At 56.3% G+C, this 23,105-nt stretch overlaps 7 protein-coding genes across 7 annotated transcripts; 4 read left to right on the forward strand and 3 right to left on the reverse strand.

Annotated features, from left to right (window-relative positions):
• Positions 1 to 810: 810 nt before the first annotated feature.
• On the forward strand, positions 811 to 4,386 carry BGZ61DRAFT_473480 (P-loop containing nucleoside triphosphate hydrolase protein; the record flags this gene model as incomplete). Its single annotated transcript, XM_046248457.1, has 3 exons — positions 811 to 1,242; positions 1,295 to 3,001; positions 3,052 to 4,386. 3 exons carry the CDS (start codon positions 811 to 813, stop codon positions 4,384 to 4,386), a joined length of 3,474 nt encoding a protein of 1,157 aa, XP_046109580.1.
• A 347-nt stretch (positions 4,387 to 4,733) lies between these two features.
• BGZ61DRAFT_278083 (RNA polymerase I-specific transcription initiation factor-domain-containing protein) lies at positions 4,734 to 6,687 on the reverse strand (the record flags this gene model as incomplete). Its single annotated transcript, XM_046238420.1, has 2 exons — positions 4,734 to 6,326; positions 6,427 to 6,687. Coding segments are annotated over 2 exons (1,854 nt in total), but the record flags the coding sequence as incomplete, so codon positions are not given.
• A 217-nt stretch (positions 6,688 to 6,904) lies between these two features.
• On the reverse strand, positions 6,905 to 9,040 carry BGZ61DRAFT_443140 (pescadillo). The gene has a single exon (XM_046244833.1). The coding sequence runs from the start codon at positions 8,985 to 8,987 to the stop codon at positions 6,999 to 7,001; it is 1,989 nt and encodes a 662-aa protein (XP_046109582.1). The 5' UTR covers positions 8,988 to 9,040; the 3' UTR covers positions 6,905 to 6,998.
• Positions 9,041 to 9,489: 449 nt separating this feature from the next.
• BGZ61DRAFT_473483 (GPI transamidase subunit PIG-U) lies at positions 9,490 to 10,904 on the forward strand (the record flags this gene model as incomplete). Its single annotated transcript, XM_046248458.1, has 3 exons — positions 9,490 to 9,628; positions 9,726 to 9,993; positions 10,046 to 10,904. The coding sequence occupies 3 exons, from the start codon at positions 9,490 to 9,492 to the stop codon at positions 10,902 to 10,904; spliced, it is 1,266 nt and encodes a 421-aa protein (XP_046109583.1).
• Positions 10,905 to 11,038: 134 nt separating this feature from the next.
• On the reverse strand, positions 11,039 to 12,684 carry BGZ61DRAFT_382492 (Tom37 C-terminal domain-containing protein). Its single transcript, XM_046242664.1, has 2 exons — positions 12,320 to 12,684; positions 11,039 to 12,264 (listed from the first exon to the last, which is right to left on the reverse strand). Exons 1-2 carry the CDS (start codon positions 12,465 to 12,467, stop codon positions 11,126 to 11,128), a joined length of 1,287 nt encoding a protein of 428 aa, XP_046109584.1. The 5' UTR covers positions 12,468 to 12,684; the 3' UTR covers positions 11,039 to 11,125.
• A 3,998-nt stretch (positions 12,685 to 16,682) lies between these two features.
• Positions 16,683 to 17,672, forward strand: BGZ61DRAFT_129833 (uncharacterized protein). Its single transcript, XM_046237135.1, has 2 exons — positions 16,683 to 17,106; positions 17,165 to 17,672. Exons 1-2 carry the CDS (start codon positions 16,991 to 16,993, stop codon positions 17,544 to 17,546), a joined length of 498 nt encoding a protein of 165 aa, XP_046109585.1. The 5' UTR covers positions 16,683 to 16,990; the 3' UTR covers positions 17,547 to 17,672.
• A 1,426-nt stretch (positions 17,673 to 19,098) lies between these two features.
• Positions 19,099 to 20,165, forward strand: BGZ61DRAFT_129844 (uncharacterized protein). Its single transcript, XM_046237136.1, has one exon. The coding sequence runs from the start codon at positions 19,219 to 19,221 to the stop codon at positions 20,062 to 20,064; it is 846 nt and encodes a 281-aa protein (XP_046109586.1). The 5' UTR covers positions 19,099 to 19,218; the 3' UTR covers positions 20,065 to 20,165.
• The last annotated feature ends 2,940 nt before the right edge of the window (positions 20,166 to 23,105 follow it).

A 23,105-nucleotide genomic window follows, 5' to 3' on the forward strand; every position in this document is an offset into this window, starting at 1 on the left:
TGAAGCTGTGAAGCACTGGCATTCGATGCGATGTGTCGAAATAGTCTCTGAGCTCGAAATAATTGGGCTTGTACTGGGACCTGTCTGCTATCGAAAACATGCAGAAACCAGTTGAGAGGCTGAGACACACACGACGGCAATGATGCCACTATGTGCTATGCAATTCGCTGCAGGCAATGGGGCACCCACTCAACGCCTTGGCTATGACAACGCATTAAGCAAATCGAAGCTTGAAACAAACCCCGCCTCCTCATGAAATACCAGACATAGACTATAATATTGATGGACTTTCACATAATAAAAGAGGCTTAGAAATGTTCGGGATAATTATGAATGAAATGCCCAACAATCAATAGCCATATTATTTGTTTTTATTTAGACATCTTCATCGCTGTCAAAACAGCATGTCGTCCCTGGCTTGATCCAGCCACCAGGTGGATGACAGCATGGTTGCCGTGGCGACAAGCGCCATGTCATGTTGATCCCAGCCACACGGGCCCGCACTATGGAAACATCCGCGTGTATTTACTCTAAACAGCCCTGCTGCAACAACACCGCCTGCAGGCAACCCCTCCACACCGCCAGGATCAAGGACGGCATTTGAAGATTTAGGATTTGTGTGAGACCGACACGCGACATCCTCCTTTTCCACCTTACGCCCTGTTTAATATCTCCTGCAAACGACTACAAGGCGTGTAACGCACAACGTCCATCTCCAACCCGCCTGCTCAGGCCAACCCCTCCCCACAACCGCCCATCCTGGCTTTCCAACGCCCTACGCGCTCCGATCGGGAGCAGAGCCGCATCGGAATGGGCTCGAGTCTTCGTTCCGGCACCGGCAGCCGTGCCAGTGTGAGGCAAGGCACGAGGATGGTCTCATCCAGGCACGCCTCCGCCATGGCGACGCGCATAGACCGCGCCGGCGCCGTGTCACCCGCCGCGTCCATCGCTTCGACGAACACCATCGGCGCAAAGCGCAAGGAGCGCGACTTCGACGCCGACGCTGGCGTCGAGGAGACGAACATCAACGTCGTGGTGCGGTGTCGTGGCCGCAACGAACGTGAGGTTCGCGAGAACAGCAATGTCGTCGTCAGGACCGACACCGTCAAGGGCAAGAATGTCGAGCTTTCGATGGGGCCCAACGCCATCAGCAATCGCTCGTACAACTTCGACCGCGTCTTCTCCCAGGCCGCCGACCAGAACATGGTTTTTGACGATACGGTCAAGCCAATACTAGATGAGGTAGGTTTTGTGCGCCAACAACCCCGTCTATTGCTAACAATACCGCCCCCAGATGCTTGCTGGATACAACTGCACAATCTTCGCCTACGGCCAGACGGGCACGGGAAAGACGTACACCATGTCCGGTGACATGACCGATACTCTGGGACTTCTGTCCGACGACGCTGGTATCATCCCCCGCGTGTTATACCAGTTGTTCAACAAGCTCGAGCTTGAGGACGCCGAGAGCACCATCAAGTGCTCATTCATCGAGCTCTACAACGAGGAGCTCCGAGATTTGCTTTCCGTCGACGAGGGTGCCAAGCTAAAGATATACGACGACACATCACGACGCGGCCACTCCAGCACCGTCGTGCAGGGCATGGAGGAAAAGCATATCAAGAACGCTACCGAAGGCATCAAGGTGCTCCAGGAAGGTAGCTTGAAGCGTCAGGTTGCAGCGACCAAGTGCAATGACCTCAGTTCCCGTTCACACACCGTATTCACAATCACCACCTACGTCAAGAAGCCAAATGAGAACGGTGTTGAGGCCCTCGTCAGCGCCGGCAAGCTGAACCTAGTCGATCTGGCTGGCAGCGAGAACATTCAACGGTCTGGAGCTGAGAACAAGCGCGCCGCCGAGGCAGGTCTTATCAACAAGTCCCTGCTAACACTTGGGCGAGTCATCAACGCCCTCGTCGACAAAAGCGCCCACATCCCGTACCGAGAGTCCAAGTTGACCCGCCTACTCCAAGACTCCCTTGGTGGTAGAACCAAAACGTGCATCATCGCCACCATTTCTCCCGCCAAAAGCAACCTAGAAGAGACCATTTCCACCCTAGATTATGCATTCCGAGCCAAGAACATTCGAAACAAGCCCCAGCTCAATCCAATGCTGGAGAAAAAGACACTGTTACGAGACTTCACCATGGAGATTGAAAAACTAAAGAGCGAATTGATTTCAACCCGCCAGCGAAACGGCGTCTATCTGTCGAACGAGGTTTACGAGGAGATGACGGCCCAGACTGAGTCTCGTCGCATCGTTACTGAGGAGCAAGCGGCCAAGATTGAGACCCTGGAGAGCAACCTGCGCAACAAAGTTCAGGAGCTCTTCAATCTTGTATCAACTTTTATGGACATGAAGAAGGACCACGAATGCACCAAAGCTCAGCTCGACGATACGAAAGAGGTTCTGGACCAGACTGAGATTGTCTTGTCAGCAACTCGTAAGACCTTGGCCGAGGAGACACGGCTGAGAAAGGCGCATCAGAAGACGGAGGCAAAGCTAACAGAGATTGGCGGTCAACTCATCAACAAGCTCCAGAAGACGGTTCAAGATGTCGGCGGCTTGCACGCGAAAAACAAGCGCAAGTCAGATCTGCAGTCCCTGAACCGAGCTACTTGGGGCACATCTCAAGACCAGGTTGCCGACGTGACGTCCATGGTGGAACGAAGGGTTCAAGAGTTCCAGCAGGAGCAGGAGGAACACATCGCCAACGTGTCTGCGCGGATGGAGAATTTTGTTGACGAGGAGCTAAGCAAGCTTTCTTCAACACAAACCTTCCTTGATGAACACCTCAATATCTTTGTCGAGTCTAAGAAACAACTGCTTGATGAGAAGCAAAAGTCGAAGGACGAAATGGACGAGTTCCTAGAGGAGATCAAAGAGGTGCGCGACAATGTCAAGGAGCGGATGGGCGAGAGCCTGCAGGCCATCTCTCACTCTGCAGAGAGGATAGCTGCCGATATGTTGAGCGAGATGACAGCCTTTCACGGCCAGGTAAGTTGGTCTTGGAAACAGGAATGTAGTGTAGAACTAACGCGGTACAGCTTCACACCTCATACAGCTCACTCGGTAAGGACTGCAAGGTGGTGTTTGAGGATCTCATCAAGCAGATCACTGTCCAGCGCACCGAGTCAGACAATCTCAGACGCCAACTGCAGGCCGCGACGAACACCATTGTGCTACAAAACGCCACCATCTCCACTCGTATCCAGGAGGCCCTACAAGAGGAGCGTCGGCAGGCAGTTGAGGAACGACAGAAGCTCGTGACCCAAATCGCAGGCCTGATCAACACCCATGCTGTGACCCAAGAGACTCGCCTTGTCGAACAGGCAACTCTAATCCAGAAGAGCGTGGCCGAGTCCAACATTTCCCTTGAGGGGGCCGTGGCTCAGTATGACCAGGGTATGGAGGATTGGGATCAGAAGGAGGGCGAGCTGCTAGACGAGTTCAAGAAGTCTCGTGACCAACTCAAGACGAAGCTCAAGGACGACTGGACGGCAGCCAGCGAGCACAGCACCTCGATCCAGACCACGGCCAAGTCGGTCCATGCGGAGACGGTTCGCGCTGTGGACGAGCAGATCAAGGATCTGGATGTCCAGATGGAAGCCCTTGACGACTTCGTCACTCGTGCCAAGTCGGAGAACGCACACCACCACGAGACTCACACGCAATCAGCCCAGGCCCTGTCCACCACGGTTGAGGAGTCGTTTGACAACATTTCAGCCCACTTCAAGTCGACATTTGAGCGCGTCAAGAACCTGGGCGAGGAGATGGACGCAGACCTCGGCGATCTTGAAGGCCAGCTGGAGCCCCTTGGCGACCAACTCTGCCAACCACTCTCTAATCTCCGTGAACACATGGCAAGCACAGCTCTCCAAGAGTACCAATCCACAGGTCAAACGCCAGCCAAGGTGCAATATCACTACCCCACCGATCTCCCTCGCACCGAAGATCACGACCTCATCATTGCGCGTGTCGATGACCCGCCCACGCCGACGAGAGATCCCGACAGCTTCGACAAGGATACAACTATCGTCTTCGCCGATCTCGACTGCCCTCAGAAGATGATGACGTCGCCGCCGCGTGCGCCGCCTCGCACTTCCATCGTGAGTGCCCCGGACCACGGCCACAGCCTGCTCGGTATGAGCCTCCGCGAGGTTAACCCCAACCTGACGACGGGATGCATCGGCTTCGATCCTCGCGCCAGTATCATATCCATGCCGGCTGAGCGCACGATGCCGCTATTCAAGCGCAGCACCCGTGCCACACGCAGTACCAGGAAACAGGCTAGCAGCGTCATCGTCGAGGGCAGCGAGAACCTCCCGCTGGCGGATTTTTCGCGAAGTGTTTCCAGGAGGAAGAGCCCGAGGCTTAACTAGATGCCTCTGTGGCTTCTCTTGTTGTTTCAACGTAATTGATATGCACAAAGTCTTGGTTTCTGGACTGGAGTAGGCAAAATTGCCTGGCGGCTATAGGGCGTTTTGGGGTGGTATTGGTTAGATCATGGCTTCGCTGGTTGGTCCCTGGTGTGGTTTGGGGAGTTTTAACATTGCAGAGTTATTTGAGTACTTTGATACCCTTTGGCTTTTGACAGAGTATTATATATTGAGATTGAATCAATTGGGATTTGTACAAGTGTTGTCACGAAGTTGTATAAGTGCTGAATCTTGCTTCTACTGAACCAGAGGAGCAACCGATGCAACTAAGGGGAATCATCATGTCGTTCAGAGCTCACTGCTCTCTGTCCATAGTACCTCTTCCTCTTCCTCATCGTCGTATCCTCACCCCTCCAGCCCCGTGCCGGCACAATGGGCCGCAAGAAGCCATCCACATGCACTGCGCCGGCCACCTCCTCGTCACTATCCATCTCCTCCGTCTGTCCCTGGTGCACGAGCTCCACATGGCGCCGCAGATTCGCCTTGCGGCTGAAGCCCTGCGCGGCGCGGTCGCACGACGGGATCGGGCAGAAGACGAGGCCGGCCGCGGAGCGAGACCGGGATCGCGATCGGGATCCGGAGGATTTGGAGGCCGCCGGGGATTGGGCGGCGGAGAGACGGCCGCGGAACGACTCGGGGCTGCTGCGGTCGTGGCTGGATCGCGCGAGGGAGGCCTGGCGGGAGGCGACGCGGCGCTGGACGAGGTCGGCCTCGTCTTCGCTGTCGTCGTCGGCGTCCGAGTGCGAAAGGCGGACAGGCTCCGGGCGGTATTCCCTGGTTTCAATGCCGGTGCCTTGCGAGACGGGGGCTTCGTTCAGCTTCCTCATCACCATGCCCTCGCCGAACAAGTCTGCGCAGCGCTGTGTCGTTCTCGCAATGGCTTCACTTGAGAAGCCTGCTAGAGCAGCCGCCCCTAGGACGTCGCTCCAGTCGCGCAGACCCCATCGTGCGAGCTTCCTGTTGGGATTGCTGTCCCCGTTCCCGTCGTCGTCTTCCGTCTCCAAGCCCTCTGAAGCTTCTCGCTTGACGGACAGCGAACGTTCCCGCTCGATGGTCTCGTCACCCTTTCGAATCCACTCTTCAAATGCAGCGTCCTTGTCCTTGGGCGTTGTGGGAAGGCGACGATGGGACTCTCGGGCGATGCGGAGAAGCATCTCCTCTTCTGACTCTCCCTCGCGAGGGATGTGAACTTTGCGCGGGCGGCCTCGTTTGCTGGGTGTTACGGGAGGGTTTACGCCAGATTGGTTTGTGTCAGGTGTGCCCTGCGATGCGTTTCGAGGCCGTCCGCGAGCCCGCTTCTGGCCACTCTGGCTGTCGGATTCATCCTCGGTAGACGAATCGGAGAGATAGCTTAGGCCAGCAACGCGTGAGTTGCGTAGGATAGAAAGGGTGTCATCTAGCTGCGATAGAATGTGTCGAACAGACGGTCTGAGCAAATCGTAGGATAATTTGTCGTTAGTTGACACCACTGGTTCGTACGTCTTGGGTTTTGACCGTGTGGTTGGCGCAACCGGCGTCGGGTCATCCGTATCAAGCATCTTCTCGTCTTCGTCCTCGGCTTCCGGCTTGACGGATGGCTCCCGAGACGACGGACCGGGAGTGTCATTGTCGCTTTCTCCTTGCATGGCGGCGGACTCGATCGAGGCCAGCGCCAGCTTGCCCTTCCGTCGGCGGAAACGCCGCTTGGCTGTCCGTAGAATGGTTGCGGATAGCTCCTCCTCCAACTCAGTGCTAGGCAAGGGTTTCTCTGATTTTCGAAACGTGGACCACTCGTCGGCGTCGTGCTGGCTGTTGATGAGACCATCTTTTGGCACTTGTTTGTGCTTAAGTGGCCACGCCGTCCAGAGCTTGGGCGGTGCCCAGACTGCGTCCTCGCTATTGTCCTGAATATTCGTAAGCACTTGAAGTTATAGACTTAGGCGTGCACTAGTCATGAAATAGCTGGGATATAAAAAAAAACTGTTGCTGTGGAACAAAACTCACCATGCGAACCATGACGTCCTTCGCCGTCACCGCATCGCGGCCTCGTCGCTTGAGCGCAAACGCGTTGTACAAATGCGCCGCCAAATCGTGATCCTGCAGTTGCTTCATCGACTGCCAGAGCAGCCTCTCTTCCTCTGTGAGAGTGCGCCATGACGATTTGGCGCCCGTCCAGCGGTTTGGCCGGTGCTGGTGAAGATCCTCGGAAGCGATGGACGCAATCTCATCGCTGTCCAGCTCCCAGTTTGCAGAGCTAGCCTCCATGTTCGGTTGCAGTGAAGAGGCTGATATTGACGAATTTCAAAGAATTTAGCCGTATTCATTCAGTCATGCATCATCAGTCTTCTCATGATTTGTTGTTGTGCCGCTCAAGTACGAAGGAGGAGGTGGTTGAGGACCAAAGTTACGACGCCAGCCTAAGGTGTGAAAAAAATACAGCCACCCTCCAGTCACAATTTTACATCATGTGTACCCATCGACAACAACAGCCTTCACATTCACAACACCACACACACATAAAGCTCGCTCCATCGCATGTAAATTGAATCTATCTGAATGGTATAAAACAGTCCTTTTTACGCCGTGCCCTTGCCCTTGCCCTTCGCATTTTCCTTTTCAAATCGTCTCCTCTTGGCGCGCAGCTTCTGGTCTTCGGTGCTCTTCTTGGTATTAGTGTAAACCATCTGCTCATACAGCTTTCGCTTCTTCTTGCTCAGCATGCCCTTGGCGCGATCCAGGTCCTCGGCCTCATCACGCGCCTTCTTGGTCAGCGCCTTGCGGGCATCCTCCTTTGCCTTGGCCTTGGAGCTCACGGGCTTGGATTTCACAGACGCGCCAGTCAACTCAGCCTCGAGCTCCTGCTGTCGCTGCTCGGCGGTGTCTTCATCCTCGTCATCCTCCTCCTCCTCATCGGCAGAGAAGCCTCCGAAATCGTCCTCCTTTTCGTCGTCATCCTCTCCGCCCTCAGAGTCGTCCACGTCCATACCCTCAACCGTCTCGTCAATGTCCTTAACAGCCAAGTCCTCGTCGTCGCTCTGGGCCTCGAGGGCCTCGTCCTCGGGCTGCTGCTCCTCCAGGGAAATGGTAGGATCGTAAGCACCCTGGACCTGTTTCACGAAGGGACTCAAGTGAGGAGGCAGAGAAGCGCCAGGGGCGTACATGTGAGCTTCCTTCAGCTCGCCGTCATTGATACTGTCCCAAACCCACTGAGGCTGGATGTATGTTCGTCCAGGAACACGCATGTTGGCGGGCAGCTTCTGCGAAGTCTGGTTGTCTTCGCCATCACCACCCTCCTCGGTAACAACCTGGATAGGGGGCCGATCGACGATGTGGTGGGTGATGGCAGGGTCAAGCTCATTGGTGGTGAAAGCACCATCGCCGAGGACGGCATCCCAGCCAACGCGCTTGCAGCCGAAGGCCTTCAGGAGAAACTCGAGGGGTTGTCGGGGTGTCTCACGAGAGAGGTAGAAGGTGAAGTTGGAGAACATGGCACCGGGGCTGTTTCCAGCGGTTGACGGCTGGGGAAGCACATCGCCACCGGGGGCGGCAGGCTCAAACTTATCAATTGCTCCTGTATCCTGCTCCTCGCCATCCACCTCGTTCTCGGTCGCTGCCTCATCATCGACATCGGTAGTCTTGAGCTTCTTGAGGACCTTGTTGACAGCAGCCTGCACTTTGGGGTCGGGCTTGTGGGTGGCATCCTCCAATTGCTTGTGCTCCTCAGCACCGACAAGAGTCTTGCCCTCGAGGGTGAAGGCGCCAAGTTCGGCAGCGTTCTCATCCTTGGCCTGGTCGAACTTGGGGGGGTACTTGAGACCGAGAGTGGTGTATAATCGGAAGTTGACGAAGCCCAATAGGGTCATGTAAAACTCGATGAAGGTACCCATGATTCTGAAATCGACGTCGCCAACGACGCGCTGGTTGAATCGGTACGGCACCAGCCACAGAACGTCCTCTCCCTGGATGTTGGCCTGGTAGTAGATGCCCTTGATGGACAGGAACGACTTGGTAACGCTCTTGGACACAATCAGGTAGTGCTGGAACTCGTGGACGAGTCGCTCACAGCGCGCAATCATCTTGGCGGGGACCATGGACGTCGAGGGCAGGTTCGCAAACAAGAAGAGCATGGACAAGCAGTCGTCAAGGTCTCGCAGGGAGTCAATAAAGGTAGGATACCGCTCGCGGATGACATGGTCGAGGGTGTATCGGGGCTTGCCAGTCTTTTCAGGTCGCGCAGCGTTGCCCTCGAGACGAGCGGCGTCAGTGACATCGCCACGGCCGAGCGCACGGGAGATCTTCTTCTCGAGGGACTTCTGGTCGCGGAACTTCTGCAGCAGGGGCTCGTGGAGGAGGTACTGGATGTCCTTGGTGAAGTAGAAGGTGGTGGAGGCGGTCGAAGACTTGGAGACCTTCTTCTTGCTCCGGGGCTCGCGAGGGTAGATTCCCTTCCAGATGCACAGCTTACGGAAGTCGGGCAGGCTGATCTGGAGTTTCCGAATGGCCTGGTTTCGCGTAACGTAGTTCTTGGCCGCGCCGGCCTGGCCCTTCTTCTTTATCCGAGGCATTGTCGCAGTTGTTGACTGTTGGTGCTGGTCTGCTCTCTTGCGCAATGAAGCGGCGGGGCACTTTTCCCGTCTCTTGTTCAACTTTTTTTTCCAGCTGGATTTTTTAATGCCAGGTTGCACCGCCTTGACAAATTCCGCGGGGGGTTTAGCGTTACCAGATACTTCGCCAATTGGCCCATGAGCATCTCACCGCCCTGGAAATGGCACTGGACTGCAGCGCTCGTTCAGTGCATGTCCAGCACCATTACAGGGCGTCGGCAGGTCGCCTACAGTGCATCCGCGGTACCGTTACAGCACTCGGCCGAGCAAGCTCCAAGAGCATTGTTTCGCGGCAGTGGGCTCTCCCGAGACCTCCTGCGCCAAGCCTGAAGCCGCCAAGTGGCCACGGGGTAATTCTTAGCCAGGTACACTCAACTCCACGTCTCTCGACCGCGACCTGCGATCCGCGACTTGCGATTGCGACTGGCTCCCCGTCGTCCCCAAGCATGCCATGTCCAGCACCATGACCTTGCGAGGCAAAGCCAGCGTCTACGCCGGCGCTGCCCTGCTGCGACTCTTTCTCTTTCTCGCCTTTCCCGGTCTCCCGGATCTTCTTACCGGCCGCGTCGAGATCTCGACGCCTGTCACCAGCTTCAAGCGATGTAAGCACCTCCACTCCCCTTCCCCCTCTCCGCATCCTCAGTGGGAGGGAAGCCAAGGGAAGCCACTTGGGCGCGCTGGCTCTAACCTGGCTTGCAGTACAAGAGGGATTGTTCCTATACACCAACAATGTGTCCCCCTACGACGGCGGCGTCTACCACCAGGCCCCGCTGCTGCTCCCCCTGTTCTCCCTCCTTCCAGACGTGAAGGCCTGGTCCATCTTCACCCACCTCCTCTACATCGTCGTCGACCTGCTCAGCGCCGATGCCCTATACAACATTGCCAATTCCGGCGAGGCCGGCAGCTCGAAGCTGTTCACGTCTCCCCGCCGGGCCAAGAAGTGGAGCGGAGTTGCCGTTGCCGCAGCGTAAGGAGGCCCTAATGGAGACTCAGCCGACAGCAGCGCTGACATCTTATAGGTTCTTGTTAAACCCGTATACTATCGCGACGTGTATAGGACGCTCGACTGGCGTCTTCACCACCTGTGCGATCCTCCATGCCATATCCAAGGCCATCTACGGCTCGCCCTTCAAGGCCATGGTCGCCCTGTCGTTCGCCTCTTACCTCTCGATGTACCCGATCCTCCTTCTCCCGCCAGTCGTCCTTCTGGCCTACGACCGCCAGCTTGAGAAGCGTCGAATTGCCTCCGGTCTCCATTTCGCTGGTGTCAACGCCCTCGTTGTGGCGGGGTGCCTTGCGGTTCTACTTGGCATGTCCTTTGTGGTCACTGGCAACTCGTGGGAGTTCCTCGCTCGAACCTACGGCATCCAGTTCACCTTGTCAGACCTGACCCCCAACGTTGGCCTCTGGTGGTACTTCTTTATTGAGATGTTCGACTCGTTCCGCGCCTTCTTCCTCGGCGTCTTCTGGCTTCACCTCGCCGCCTATCCCACCGCCCTGTGCTTCCGCCTACGACCCCAGCCTTTGGCCGTCTTAACCATCATCCTCGGGACCTTCTCCATTTTCAAACCATATCCGTCTCTCGCCGACGCCAGTCTCTTCCTAGCCATGATTCCCTTATTCCGACACATCTTCCCTCTCATGCGCTACTCCTTCGTCACTACGTCGACCCTCCTATATGCCACGTTCCTGGGCCCGGCCTTCTACCACCTATGGATCTACGCCGGAAGTGGCAATGCCAACTTCTTCTACGCCATCACATTGGTCTGGAGTCTGGGGCAGAGCTTGTTGGTGTCGGATCTGACCTTTGCGATCCTCAGAGACGAGTGGGAGATTGACCGACCGGACATGATCGGCAAGGAGATCCGTCAGATCTAGTGCAACCTCTATGAAGAGGAGGATGGGATGGATCAGAGATCATTATCCAATGTATAAAAAGAAAGTCCTTACTACGCACGTGGCTGCGTATGAACGAATCTACACAGTCCAGATTAAAAAATGAATTCATTAATAGCGTCTTATTCGTCGTTGGTGGTCCATGAGATTTTGTCTATCCAGATAACATGAACAGTGATATTACAGATTGAGTTTTCAACTCCTCAGTCAACATCCGTGTCTGTCTCAACAAACCGGTGTTCACCCGAGGCCAGGCCTGGGCCTCTCCTGGGAGCTTGATACTCTCCCAAGGCACTGCCCAACATCGAACCGAGTTCTCCGAACTGGCTCAACTTTGATTTATTCCTCTCCGTCCGCCAGACTTGCGTGCGGGCCCCAAATGGTTGCAGCGATTTGTACAATTGCAAACCGAAACCCATAGCCGCACCCGTAACCATGAGGCTCATAGCCAGCATCAACGTTCTCCCATCGACACCTGTGACGCCCCCCTCGGCTCGCCGCCTCTTTTCATTTGCATACTCCTCGCCGATGCTTGGAGCGTTGAGGATAATGGAGTCGAGGGTACGAGCACCCACACGGAAGGCTGTAGTATGCTGAGATTCCACCCAAGGGAGACTCTCGGTGTTTGCGAGCGACCTGGATTTCATGCCGTCGACAAACTTGGATAACCGCGGCGCCTTCGTCACTATCCAATCTTTCAGGAAGGACCGAGGCACAGGGGCATCACGCATGAGAACCAGATAACCATATGCCAGACAATCTAGTGACGTAGGCTTCTCAGTCTCGAAGAAGCCCATTGGCTTCTCGTCATCAGAGCTTTTCATGAAGTCGTCCAACACAGACAAGCAATCTTCGGTTAACCCGTACAGTCTGATGGCCACGGCCTGCTCGGGGGTCATCTCCTCCTGGACCGTCTTCTTTGTCCGCGCAGGAAGATGCCGGCGGAAGGTCTCAGGGAGGGCATCCCTCCCCGCAGACAGGTGCAGAGACCCGTTGGGATCGAAGTCGCTGTCCATGTCGGCGAAGCCTAGGTGCTCAACACGTTTGACCGCCTCTGCGCGTATGAGTGGCGGGACAGTCCATGTCAGAGGAAACGGCAGCAGCGCACTAAACGCCGGGCGAGTGGCGGCCGCCCAGTTTGCGGCCGACACATACAGAGAGAGATCCAGCAAGGGGGCAGCATGGGCTGCGAGGAAGGCCCCGTAAGCGACGCGGTCGGCGTGCTGAAGAGGAGTCAAGTTGGCATCCAACTCGGCGCAAAGGGAGTTGGAGACAATGTAGGCGACTATGGACCAGTAGCCACTTGTCCAGGCACCATCATGATGGAGTGCGGGGAGAGTATCTGGGGGTGGTCAGCCGGACAAGGTTGACATAGAGCGGCGGAGACGTCGTCCTACTAGATGGGCTGATGGACGGATCGTTACTGGGGACCAGGCGCCATTCCGCGACGGGAAGGCTGTTGTGCAGGTATGTGATGAGGGCGAGGCACTCCGGGTCGAAGGACGGAAGGCCAAACGCCGAGCCCCAGACATGAAGCTCCAGCATGGTTTCGGGGATGCGATCAGGCGATGACAGTCGCAGAAGGGCCAAACGGCAAAAGGGCAAAAGGGCAAGACGACAAAACGACACCCACACCAAATCCAGATCGGTTCACCGGTTTACTGCAGGCTGGCCACGTAGGCAGCTGGCTAATGTAAGTGCGCGGGTGCTTCCTTTTCGCTGGCGTAACAATAACGACCCTTCGGATGTGAAATCCTAGAAGATCGGCCCCGTGCTACCTTCTCCGCAAGTCCACTAGCCTCATCAGCCTTGCGCTGCGTGCAGCTAACGACCAAGCCCTGGGCCGTTGCCTCTTACGGCCGGGCTCAAGCCACAGCGCGCAAACACGTGACGCGATTTCAGAGCCTAGGACCCCCTCGGACGACGGGAGCCGGGGGGAGGGGAGACAAGTGGGAGGGGATGACACTGAGAGCCCGGGGCACCGCTTACAGAAACACCCAAGTTACGTATCGATGACGGGCATTCCCTTTCCCATCTTCAGGTGCCACACCCACGGTTCCCCAGTATCCGCTGTGGCAACTTTGTTCCCCTGAACCTGCCCGTTGGGATGGGACGTGAATGGGATGGGAAACATGTGCTAGGTGGGAATGCTACCACACGCAACAGTGTTTGTCCCTGATTTGCGCTCTAGTACCTGCTCAGGCACCCCCCCCAAAAGCAAGGAGAGGGGGGGGGGGCTGAAGGGGAGTTACAGGCACAGGAACAGGCGTTCGTCTTGCTATCCGTGGCGCATTTCAGAACGGGGTTTTCGCCACGCAGCAATCAAACCATTTCCCGAAATTGCCAAAGATGGGCACTCTCACTCTTGCAACTGGTGACCGCTTGTTTCATCACCCCCAAGGAATGACCTGTTGCTCCGCGGTCTCGATTTGACTCTCTTGGCCCCTTTCTTCCCCGCAGCTAGTCTAATGGCCGGACGACGCTTGACACTCGACCTCGAATCTCGACGAACGAGGGCCTCGCTGTGAACCAAGGAACTTCCCGTAGTTCCTCGGGCCAAGCCCGGACATAACAAAAGGGCCAACGCTTGCGGGTCCGTTGATTACAGAGAGCCACGCCGGGCGGGCGTAAGCTTCATGGTAGGTCAAGATGATGACGACAGGGCTGTGAGCCGTTCACTCGTAGGCCGTCGGTCACAATCAGAGCCGGGATGTTTGAGACCTCCACACTCGTACTGTGTCAGCTGTTGGATCGACGGTGCACTTGGTAACACCGAAGACGCACGATGCTGCGAAAGGCATTCAGCTTGTCTAGCCGGAGTGAAAGGGAGTGGTGTCGAGGGGCTGCAAGGGAGAAGCGAGATACAAGGATGTCGCTGATCACGAGGCACGATCTGGGCAGGGATATTCATTGGTAATAGGAACAGTTGGTGTGTGGCCATGATAAATCAATATTGTTCGTGTAAAATAAACTGGTATCTTCTCCATATCCGTCGTCTGCACTGAATGTTCAGTGGACGAATCATCCGACTAGTGCGGTAAAATACCCATCCCAATAATTCTATATATTCCCAACCAGACGTATTCATCATCATGTCTGCCGTCATCCCCGCGCAAGCGCCGCGTTGTGGCGCAGCGAAAAGCATAGGCGGATGCAGTAGAGTGCGTGGTGTATGTGTCAACGCCGTGACAATGCCTCTCTAGTAATACAGTTCCCAAAAATCCCAGGAACGATGAGATACCCTCCCAAAAGTTTGCGTATGAAAAGAGAAGCCAAAGGGATTAAATGTTGTAGTGGTACAGCGGTATAGGATGTGCTCGGTAAGTGAGCCATCAGGAAGTGAAGGGGTGAGGTCCGGTCGGGCCAGCCCAGGACTGGTGATGTGCGAGGTTGTTGTCGAGGCCCGGTATGCGACCGCGGCTGAGAACGGCTGGGTGAGGTAGAACTCCCCAGGCGTCGCGCAGATCGGGTAAAAGCAAGGCGAATGATTCGATGGCGAGTGAGCTGGCGTGGTGCAGCAGATGACTGGGTGCGCATGGCCAGCTCACCAAACCAAAGGTGCGATTAGGTGCATGTATAGCAGAATGGGGTTGCGCGAGCGTCGCATGTGCATATGCGCACGCGCGCCATTGCGAGCAAGGCCATGGTACCGACCCGAGCGATCCTAGTCTGTGTAACTGACGGGGCTGCAAAGGCGGATCCAGGCCAAGCGAAGGGGGTGATAACAGGTTGAAGCCATTTCACATATAGGTGATCCAAGTCGAGAGGTGGTGTTCAGAGGTTCGTAGTTGATGGCACCCTTTACCCGCGCTTGGGCAGAGGAGGGAGAGGTCGGCTGGGAGGAGGCCCAGGGCAGGGAGGGAGTTGCGAGGGTCGCTGAGCAGGCATGTTGGCTGTGGTTGGTGTTGCTTGTGAGGCTTGGTGTGATGTTTGTTGGCAAAGAACTGAAGGCTAGTAGCTCAGTTCTTGGTGGTGAAAGTTGTTGGTGAGGTTGGTGAGTGCTGAGCAGGTTGAGTTGGTTTGGTGTAAGACTTGAAGTCAGATGTAGTAAGTGTAAGTCAAAGGCGAGAGTAATTGACTGAGTAACCAGATGATGCTGAGCTGAGTTGATGGTGAGAGAGATCGGTCAAACTTTCGTGGGGAAGAGGGAGGTCGCTGCCCTTATGTATTCTCTGGCCGGTCTGGTGTTTGCTATTCTAGTCAAAGGCAATCTGAAGTGAAGCAGCCAGGGCGCCCAGGGCAGGGCACTGAGTCGACAGGGGGAGGGGGTGGGGTGGGGTGTGATTTGGAAAAGGCGGGCACTGAAAGGACGGTGGGCTCTCTTGGGCGTGGGTCGTACGAGGTACATACGTCAGTGGTAGTACACGGCAGCGAAGTACCTGGGGCAGACGCCCGCCAGGCCTGGGAGCTGCGCAGAGACTTGCCGGTCTAGCAGGTACCGCACCCCCCGTACCCGGCCGAACACCGCCGGCTGGGCGTCTGTTTGGGGGGGAGGGGGCGTCGGCTCTGGGTGTGTTTTGGGGGCATGGGCATTCTCAGACGGTGACGCACAGTGGGCCTCGACCACCGCAAAAAAAGGGAAATTGAAACAGGCGTCAGCGCGCATGGGGGGTCCCCTGGAGTGCGCTGAAGTGCGCTGTGCTGAGCGAGGAGCGACGCGCTGAGTGAGGACGGCGAGGGATCGAGGTACCTCAGTACCGCAGTACCCCCTGGTATGTGTTACCCCTGTTCAACCGCTCAACCAGCGAGGGATCCATTTCAGAGCCAAATTCGGCGGTGGCTGCTTTCGCTGGGCTTGGCCGCTTGGTCGCTTGGTCTGGGAACAGGTTGCTTTGGACCGGGCGCTGTTCAGTGCTCGCTTGAGATGATCCGAGGACGTGGCCAGCAGTTGACGCTTGCACTGGCACTTGCGCTGTCGCTGCACCGCGCATCAACTAGTCGCTGCGATGCGATGCCATAGTGGAAATGCTCTTCATTTTGCAGCCTGACTGGGTACCTAGCGCAGTGCTATGGCAAGTTGCGTGAGGGCAGGGTTGCAAGGCCGACCCCAATGCAAGTCCGCCCGTCATACAGCGTACATGAATTACATCGACATTACCGCATTCGCGACGCCGCCGCCTAGGGCACAGAGCCGAGCGCTGCAGCAGGAGTAGCAGCAACTTCACGCAGCAGTAGCAGCAGCATCGTCTCCGCAGAACAAGGCCCGCGACCGCCCACCCGTGAAGCTCCGACAAGTTCCCGTCGTCTCACTCCCATTCCAGCCGGCCCGCCCAGCAGCCGTTGACTTCAGGCGAGCGAAACTCTCAGCCAGCCAAATCCGAAAGCCCAAAACGAGCAGAGGGCGGCCGACTGCGAGGGGCCGCTCGCTCCAGGGCTCTGGGGGTTCCACCACGCCTTGGAACGCATGGAAGCTTTGTAGAAGGCACCCTAGCGTCAAATTTCCCTCTCCCATCGACTTCGCGGTCAGCCTGCCCGGTCTCGTCCCAGCCTGGGGAGTGGGAGATGAGTGGGGCCTCTTAGAAATGGCTGGGGAGGCTAGGCGCTGGTAGTTGAATGACGTCCAATTTCGCAGGTGATGACCTGTCATTCCCTGTCAAGACAAGGGGGCCCTGGAGGGGCGTGGACCAGCGTGGATGCGCGCCGCCAAGACAACGGAGGACGGAGTCCAAAGGACACAACAAGAGCCGAACAAGAAAAAGAAATGGGATGGGCGAAACTCGGCCCAGGCCTTGGGAAAATCATCCACCATTGTCCCTGAGCCTGGAGAACAGCCCCAGCGGTGTAGGTGTACATGTAAGTCCTTTGAGCGCTGAGACAAGGCGCTGAACGCCGTCCACTCTCCGTCGCACAGCCAATTTGGCCAGAGGGTCACAGGGTCAAGCCGCCGCTCAACAATAATCCCCTCCGGACTGATGGCCCACGCCGTGTGATGAGCGGAGGCACAAGTCGCTGACCGCCCAAATAAGCAATTTTAGCTATGTCTTGGGTCTTGCATCTCTAGGCGGCCATGTCAACTCAGACCCAGAGGGCCAGACTTACACGGCAGGGCCCCATTGCGGGGTTGTTGCATGTGTTCATCCCTCCATGAGGCGATCCAGAGCAACACTACGTTGTATACACATGATGATCCCACACAGCCGCCTGTGGTTATGGATCCAGACGATGTGTTGGCTAGACCTTGCAGGTATTCCCCATCATTTGCAAAGCTAATCCTGTGTTCCTAAATAATCAACGACACGTAGTGTGTGTATATCCGAACAGCAACCACAGCCAGCATATTGCACCACAAACATGCGTGTGCATGTCCGTTTCAGGACGACCTTTTGTTGTAAGCGTCCGCGTCTCGGCCGAAGGCGCAGTCTCCCTCCGCCGCCTTCCTCGCAGAAATCGATTTTCAAACGGCCCACAGCGCATATTCCAGTGTGGATGAAACGACCATGTCCAAAAAGCGCGACTTGTTCGAAGCCTAAACTACCCAATTCGGGTGCTGTGGCGACTCAGGACACCAACAACCTCGGCCGGGCTTCACCGTCTGACCGAAATGAGTGCCGGCGCACATACAAATCGCCTCCGGGACACGGCGGGCTCGAGGGCCCCGCCCGGATGAGGCGCCTTGGTTTCTGAGGCGAAGTAAATATGAGACCATCGTAAGAGGGCCGAATATATTTGAGTGTTTGGGAGTTTGGTACACTTACTACGTAGTGGCCACCGCCGTTAATTGTCAATTCGCCTGTTGAGCAGGGGATTTCGTGAGACGGAAATAGCAGTGCGCACTGCGCAGGCAATGCCCCAACCCAAAGCAAACCTCTGGCCAACCCCGTCCGATGTGCGGTGGTCGGTTTGTTCAATTGGTCCCAGCAGTTGTGACTGTGCCGCCGCCTCTTTGTGCAAAGCCCGCCTGCGCCGACATCCTTCGCACACCATCAGCGCTACGCACCGCCGTGTTTGCTGCAGCCTTATTCCTGCGAGTGCACCTCTACCGGGTTTGGGGTTGAAAGACGGCCCGGGCGTCCTGTGAGTGGTTCGTCGGTCACTTGGCCGGCGTCTGGATCGGCATCCCTGCCTGCCAACAACCACAAGCTGCAGGCATTTTGACCCAAATTCACACTCCGCAAGTCATCACGATGCTAGGCCGGGGGGTCACCTGGGGTCGCGATGACTCACGCGCCCGCTTTGGCATCGGGGTGCAGGAACTTGTCCAAGCAACGATGCCCGACCCAACCGGCCGGAGGGCGACGTTGCAGCCTCCAACTCGCCGGTCCAGCCCTAGACGACGAGGCTCAGCGGTGTAGAAAATACAAATGCAAAAACCCCCACCCAGGATCCCCTCATCAACTACACCGCGTTTCTCAGTCACAAGTGCGGAGTACATGATACAGTACGAATACGCTACGTGGGCCGTTTGGGCCGTTGAGTTGTTGATCGTGTTGAAATTTCTTGCACTCCCCTTCACCGCGCCGCGTCTCGGGAAGCGGTGACGATGCAAGGATCCCGGCATCCCGATGCCAAGGGACGATGGCGAAATGCAATGAAGTCATAGGGGTCTCCCGTCTCCATCACGGCTTGCCACTCGAAAATGTTTGCAGTCGCTTAAGTATACGGAGTAGGTAGTAGAATGCGCTGATCAAATCTCCCCCAGAATAATTATGGAGGATGATTTGTGCGAGGCAAGTCCCTGGATTCTGTAACGGCACACCCGAAAGGAAGCGTCCTGTATTCCGACTGCGCGCTCTCCACTTCGTAGCAGAATGGAAGCACGCACTTTTGGACCGCACTAAAAGTCTGGATGATGGCACCAAGCAGCCCCATCCCGCCCGTTGGCGCTGAAAATGTCTTCACACACAAGGCATCCCGATGCCGCACCAGAGCGGTAAACAGGCGTCGTCGAATAGCCGGCTCTTTAATTAGATACTGAGGCGTAAGCGTCTTCAAGGGCTATCCACGTACGTACCTTAGTATGCACGCACCCACGGCTGACTGTTGTGCCCCGGATGTCTGCACACCGAGCACGGGAACCCAGGTGAGAGGTACCCAGGAGCATGGCTGGTAGAGGTAGTCTTTTGCACGGCGCCGAAGCACGGACATGGCCTTTGCGTACCTCAACGACTTGTCCGTGCTTAGGTAGGTACTTACACCCACCCTCCCACTCCCCCGGGTCGGCATTTTTGTTTTTGGAGGGAGCCCGTTGGGATGTTGTGGCCAACAAGCGTCTCACAAAGCTTTGTCTCTCGCCTTTGCTCTTACACCATACAACGTACTATTCGTGGGGGAGGAGGTTGGATGCTGAAACATACTGATGTGTGTACAGAATACAAGCACCCCGTTACTGTGTTTCTTGATTACAGTATCAAGTACCGCAGTTCAGTTTCAGTGTCCGACAAGTGTCTCTCAATCTCCCTCCGGACAACTTAAGACAATCACATTACTGACGCGTATGTGGACATTAAGTGATTCTATTTTGAACCCGGCATTGACATACCGGAACCTGACATCGCGTTGTACACAATGCCACTTCATCAGAATCATGCTCTCCATGAGCCGACGGCCCCTTACACGGCCCAGCTCAGGGCTTGAGCTTTCCGCTGAGACCAGCCGCCAGAAGCATCGCTACCCTCGCCGAGGCTTCCAGAGCCATGCCCCGAGCGCTCCAGGGAAGACCCAGGGTTGGGTGGCAAATTTGGACTTCTGGCGTCTCCTTTCGGGGGTGTGGACGGAAATTTTGCTTTTCGTGTCCTTTCAGATTCGCGTCTCGATACCCATTTCGGATTGGCTTTTTTCCTTTGTTTCTTTACTAGGTAGGTATTCATTATGGAGAACGGGGCCCGTGTGCGCACAGGCTTCTGCACGATCAAATTTCATACGGAACAAACGCGCGGGCCTCCCTTTGTTGTGCGTCTGTTGGGAGATTAATTCACCAGCCATGCATAAACTATTCGGTTCGTGTCCGCCTCATGCCTCCTTTCCACCCCACAGGCTTGCACAACGAGTCAAAATGTCCGTCTGGTCTCCAGCCCAGCCTCCCCATCGTCTTCGCCTGCCCCTGACTACTGCGCGAACGGGTGGTGGCAACCCTCGAACTAGCGGCCGCCAGGGGGTCCAACGGCCCTTAGGGTGGTGGTGCCTGGACCTAACCTCGACGTAGTACTCTTAGATCCGAGACCACTTGTTATTATTTTTTCCAGATGAGCCTTACCACGATGGATCTGGCAGACCGGCAAGATTTTTCTTTTCTTCTCCCTTCCTTCTTTAATCTGGGGTCGCAAGGTCCATCGTCAAAAGCTGACCCGCCACGCCGGGACGCTTCACCGACTCGGAGGGGCGAACAGTAATGAAGTGGCAAAGGCTTAGAAATCCGTCCACAGATAGGCGTCATTTCCTGTTTGAGTAGACGACCCCGTCCCAGACCGCAACTGTCTCGTGAGATGAGGCCTAATCTGAAAAGGATGAAAAAGATTTGAGGCACACGACGGACCATCGTCGCCGTTGTCGGCCACAGCGCGCCCGGAAACACCCAGAACCAGAAAGGACCCCTGATCGACGCTGGTCCTGACGTGACCACACCACGGCGGCTGACATCTCCAAGTTTTCACCCACAGGAAATGTCGCAAGTGTGTCTGGCAGGTGACTTGTGTGATTGCAACTGCGTCTTTTCTGCTGACGCTTCCCCTTGTAAGCAAGCCGCCCATGCCTGCGGCGATCAATCAGTTCAGGCCCCCTGGAATAATACCACCTCTTGGCTCAGCCTTCAACCCCAGAGCCCTTGAGACAGATGGTCATCTGATGCTGAATGCGACGTGTTCCCGCGGGCAGGCACCGCTCTCGGCTGCTGGCTCCGGCTGCGAGGGGTGTGTGGCCGTTCCGCTGCGCTGGTACCCCTACTCCGTGCCGAGGCTGGAGAACGACGGACCCTACGACTAGTCTGTCGTATTTGACAGAGATCACGAAAGTCGTCTCAAGCGTGTTTGGGATTGGGCGATAGGGGCCCGGTCCACGGGGACGCCGTAGCTTGGGGGTTGCCCATTAGATAGTGTGCTGACTATGGTCGCTAGCTTGTCGATACCTTCTCCAGACAGACAGACAGACGGACGGACAAGTGGGCCGCGTCTCCGAGGGGCTGGAGACGCCGGCGACAGGAGCGGTTTTCCCATTGTAGCACGTCTACAAGGGATGGGGATGGACTCAATGAGCTGAAAGCTGACGCTTGCGCGGTGCCCTGTCAAAGTGAGACCGAGAAGCCGCCAAACGGTCGGTGTGTTCTGCACGCCATCGAGGACAAGACGACTACGTGATATTTGGCCCGTGCCAGCCAGACCCGACGATCATGCCCAGACTCTCGGTTCATGCACAATGGGTGCCGGGCCACTTGCGTACGAATACTCCTGATTGTCGTCAATAGTGGCTTTCCCCTTTGTCCTTGCATTGCAGCACGGTGGCTGGCTGAGTATGCAGAGGACTCGTAGGCTTGTTCGTGCATATTCAGCCGCAGGATCTCGTTCGAAGTAATATGACAGCAAGTATACATAGTATGTGTGCTTTTTGCCAGCGTAGCATCTGGCAGCAGCGCAGCGGAATCTCAGCTTCTGGGAACAATTCTACTGGCCGCCGAGTCAAGACAACCACCGCCGCAGCCTGGATGTGGCTGGCGTAGAGCGGTGGGTGCATCGCGTCACTGCCATGTCTCAGGCAGAGCCAAGGTCGGCGACTGGCCTGAGACCTGCCTGCAGCCCCCGGTCCGGTCAAATGCGGAGTCAAGGAGTGTCTCCCGATACGGATGAGCGCAACATGGAAACAATAAAAGCAATGCGGGAGGATGCACAAAGAAAGGAGAAAGGGGAGCGAAATTGTGATGGCTGTGGCTGTGGCTGTGGGCGCATCTGGGCGGCGAGCCATTTGCAAGCCACACCAGGGGTTCTGGGTGTGAGACGGGTGGTGGCCAAGCGGCAAGCCACGCAGCACCTTGGGTTACTTCTTCCACGTGGTGAACCGGGGGGCGCGTCTTCCCCTGGACAGCTGGGGCCGGGAGGCTGGCCTGAAAGCTGGAGAGGGAGGGTGTGGCGTGCTGCTGCGGCGGTCATCTCCAGGTTGAAGTGTCATCAAGTGTCATCGTCAACATGTAACACGACGCCTACGCTTCGGGTATCCTGCTGAGACGCTGAGTGTGTTTTTTTCCCACAATGAGCACAGTCCTGCGTGCATGCATTCTCCATTGTTGTTCTCCATTGTAGTACCCGCACGGTTGAGAACCACTCGATTGGGTTCATGGCCCGTGTCGGCTGTCATGCTGCGGACCCGCCTGTCTGTCATTGTCATGACGCTCGGCATGCGTACTCCAGACATTCGACATTCAGGACCCGTGGTACTCGATGATACCGGCGCAGTCCCAGCTGAGCAGCCGGCCGCCCGCTACAGCGCGACGGGACGATCCAATAATTCAGCCTCCATCTGAAATGATCCCGGCGAGGGCGTGGGCGGCTGGTCGGCGATGGGATGTGCGCTGGCTAGGCCATTGCTAATGTCCGACCCCCTGGCCAGGAAATGATGTGAGCCTGACGTTGACACTGGCGACCTGGGCGACGACGCTCGTCCGCGCCCGCGCACGCCATGACCCTTGGGCCAATAATCGCTCAATCGATCTTGAACCTTCTTTTATTGGAAACACAAGGCCCTGTGATCGCCAGATTGCGGCGGCCCATCGTATCGATGGCAGTTGGCGCGAACGATGTAACCCCAGCCCGATGTGAAAACCAGGGGCCAATACCACGTAGCACGACACGCTTGCCACCTAATATCCCGCCGTGGAAATGAGAATTCCGCCCCCAAATCTCGACCGTCGTTGTGTGTCCAGACTAGCAGACTGGCATTTCCAATAATACGAGTGAGACTCCAATCGAGTATGCATGTTGGAGGTTCTCCGTGATATCGCGGCCCCAGTCCACCTACTCAGATACAATGGTGTAGGAACGAACCAAACGTTGCGCACGTACACACCCATTCGCATGTAGTTTCGAAACACGTCTCAGCGGCCACTGCTCCCTTCGGTGCAACCATCTTGTCGTCCTCTTTTGAACCTGGCATTTGTGGGGTTGACTTTTGTCAAATTGTAGTGGACACCTAATACCTCTATCTCGCTAGGATTCCTCGGCCATTTGGACATCCGCAAGACATTTGACGCGGGTAGAAGAC

The sequence above is a fragment of the Ilyonectria robusta genome, assembly GCF_021365365.1.
Source record: "Ilyonectria robusta strain PMI_751 chromosome Unknown BGZ61scaffold_3, whole genome shotgun sequence".
Classification (NCBI taxonomy): Eukaryota; Fungi; Ascomycota; class Sordariomycetes; order Hypocreales; family Nectriaceae; genus Ilyonectria; species Ilyonectria robusta.

Excerpts from the sequence above, each read along its gene's own strand:
- BGZ61DRAFT_443140 (XM_046244833.1), bottom strand. The coding sequence starts at position 8,987 with ATGCCTCGGATAAAGAAGAAGGGCCAGGCCGGCGCGGCCAAGAACTAC.
- BGZ61DRAFT_382492 (XM_046242664.1), bottom strand. The coding sequence starts at position 12,467 with ATGCTGGAGCTTCATGTCTGGGGCTCGGCGTTTGGCCTTCCGTCCTTC. Across the intron at positions 12,265-12,319 it reads TCCGTCCATCAGCCCATCTA|ATACTCTCCCCGCACTCCAT; the intron begins GTAGGACGACGT and ends GACCACCCCCAG.
- BGZ61DRAFT_129833 (XM_046237135.1), top strand. The coding sequence starts at position 16,991 with ATGTGTTCATCCCTCCATGAGGCGATCCAGAGCAACACTACGTTGTAT. Across the intron at positions 17,107-17,164 it reads GTGTTGGCTAGACCTTGCAG|TGTGTGTATATCCGAACAGC; the intron begins GTATTCCCCATC and ends AACGACACGTAG.
- BGZ61DRAFT_129844 (XM_046237136.1), top strand. The coding sequence starts at position 19,219 with ATGTGTGTACAGAATACAAGCACCCCGTTACTGTGTTTCTTGATTACA.